Below are 1,880 nucleotides of genomic sequence, written 5' to 3' on the forward strand. Positions count from 1 at the left end.
CTGTGACTTGAAGACAAGAGTGCTACACACTGAGCAACAGTTGGCACCACCCCTCAAAAGGTTAAAAGTAAACAAAAAAAAAATTTACATAACAAGCCTGCAGCTCTAGTGAGATGAGAGCCTTCAGACAATTTTTATAGGCTGGATGAGCCCATGTTTCATGCTTATACAGAGCGCAAGAGGTTGCAGCCCCTCTTTCGCTATTTGAAGGGGCTGCCCCCTCTATTTCTGGCTGTGTTTCAGTCCCACACTTCTGATCTTTGCCCACTCAGTGCAAGGGAAGTAAGTAGGTCAGAAGACTACTTCATGCGGCTCCTGGGTCTGACAGGGGCATTGAAAAGTCCAGCAGAATAGAGTCGATGGGGCCGTTCACTCCAGCTGCTTGCCCCTCTCCCACGGTGACAACCACGCTCAGGTCTGCCTGGGGGAAGACACTCTCAGGTCCTGCCGGGCCACTCAAGGCTTTCCACAACCACTGGACACAGGGGCGGCTGGTGTGGGCAGTGGATGCACGGGAACAAGTTACGCATTGAAATGGAAACAGGAAATGCTGGAAACACTCAGCAGGCCCAGCAGCATCTGTGCAGGGAGAAACAGAATCAGACACTGCCAGTCCCTGCTGTACATGTTACAGCATTTTCCGTGTTTTTATTTCAGGTTTCCAACATCCAAAGGATTTTGTAATTCCAAGTTGAAACTTAATTCTGGAACTCATTGTTTGTGACCCTTTAAAAAGAGATACACCTGGTTTGGGGAGGGGGGGTGTTAAGGGTTTAAGTGCTGGTTGATGATACCGTTACCCTCATTGATTAAGCAGAAGCAGAGCCCCAGGGCAGGGTTCATGTGGTGTCAGCTGTGGCTCAGTTCATAGCACCCTCACCTTTGAGTCAGAAGGTTGTGGGTTCATGTCCCACTCCAGGACTTTGAACAAAAAAAAAAGTCAAGAACTGTGAATGTACTCGAAAGAGTTACACGATGGTTCCAAACAATACCTTAGGCCACGGGCACACCCCCCACCGAGCGAGGACGCGGTTGTAGCTCACCTGGGTCAGCTGGTTGTGAATGATTTGCTTCAGCTCGGAAGCCTTATTCGGCGGCAGCGACATAACGGTGGGGAATAGTTTGACGGGGGGGAGTTACTGCCACCCAACAGCGGATTGCACCGCAATAATCCCACCTCCTTCCGCTAACCTCCCTCCCGCCTTCTGCCAGCCCCTCGCTCCGAGATGACAAACTCCGCCCCTTCCTCCAACGGCTAATGAGCCCTGCCCACCACACCCCACCAATAGCCGTCAAGCCCCGCCTCCAATCTTCAACTCAACCCCGCCCCTGTATCTAATACCTACCAAACCCCGCCTCCAGCGCACATCAAGCTCCGCCCCCCCACCCACCACCGCGGGTTTCCAACTGGCGCTAAGCTCCGCCCCCTCACCAACGGCCCAACAGGCCCCGCCCATAACATCCTCCAATCGTCGTCAAGCTACGCCCCCCCAAATCCACCGGCCAACAGCGACCCAGCTCCCGCTATGGCCACCAAGCCCCCCCTCTTCAACTGCATCCGAACCCTGCCTCCTCCGCCGATGGCGAACAAAGCTCCGCCTCCCTGCCGTCAACGGCCGCGCAGCAGCTGGAGCGTTTGAAATTCTGGCGGCAAAACCGAGCGGGAATTTATCCGCACACCTGCTCCGACCGCCTGCCGTAAAAAAAAAAGGAAACACCGCACCAAAATCCCCAGCAACCGAGATTGCTCAGTTGGATTTGTAAGAAACAACTGTGGCTGGTTGCTTCCTATTAAAGTTCGATTTAATAAAAAATAAAACGGGCGTGCACACGCCACACGATGTCCGACGCTCGGTGTGGAAGGCCCCCCCGCCCCCTTT

The 1,880-nt window shown here is 53.8% G+C and overlaps 1 protein-coding gene across 4 annotated transcripts in view; it reads right to left on the minus strand.

Moving 5' to 3' along the window:
• cep76 (centrosomal protein 76) overlaps positions 1–1,169 on the minus strand; it is a 42,755-nt gene extending 41,586 nt beyond the window's left edge. For 3 of the 4 annotated variants that reach the window (XM_078541069.1, XM_078541070.1, XM_078541071.1), the window contains exon 1: positions 1,044–1,169. In XM_078541069.1, coding sequence (XP_078397195.1) covers positions 1,044–1,106 — 63 coding nt within the window. In that variant the 5' untranslated portion in view covers positions 1,107–1,169. The remainder of the gene's footprint in view (positions 1–1,043) is intronic. The other variant, XM_078541072.1, reaches the window with a different exon arrangement.
• Between the last annotated feature and the right edge of the window lie 711 nt (positions 1,170–1,880).

Source organism: Cetorhinus maximus, chromosome 4 (genome assembly GCF_964194155.1).
Source record: "Cetorhinus maximus chromosome 4, sCetMax3.hap1.1, whole genome shotgun sequence".
NCBI classification, from domain to species: Eukaryota; Metazoa; Chordata; class Chondrichthyes; order Lamniformes; family Cetorhinidae; genus Cetorhinus; species Cetorhinus maximus.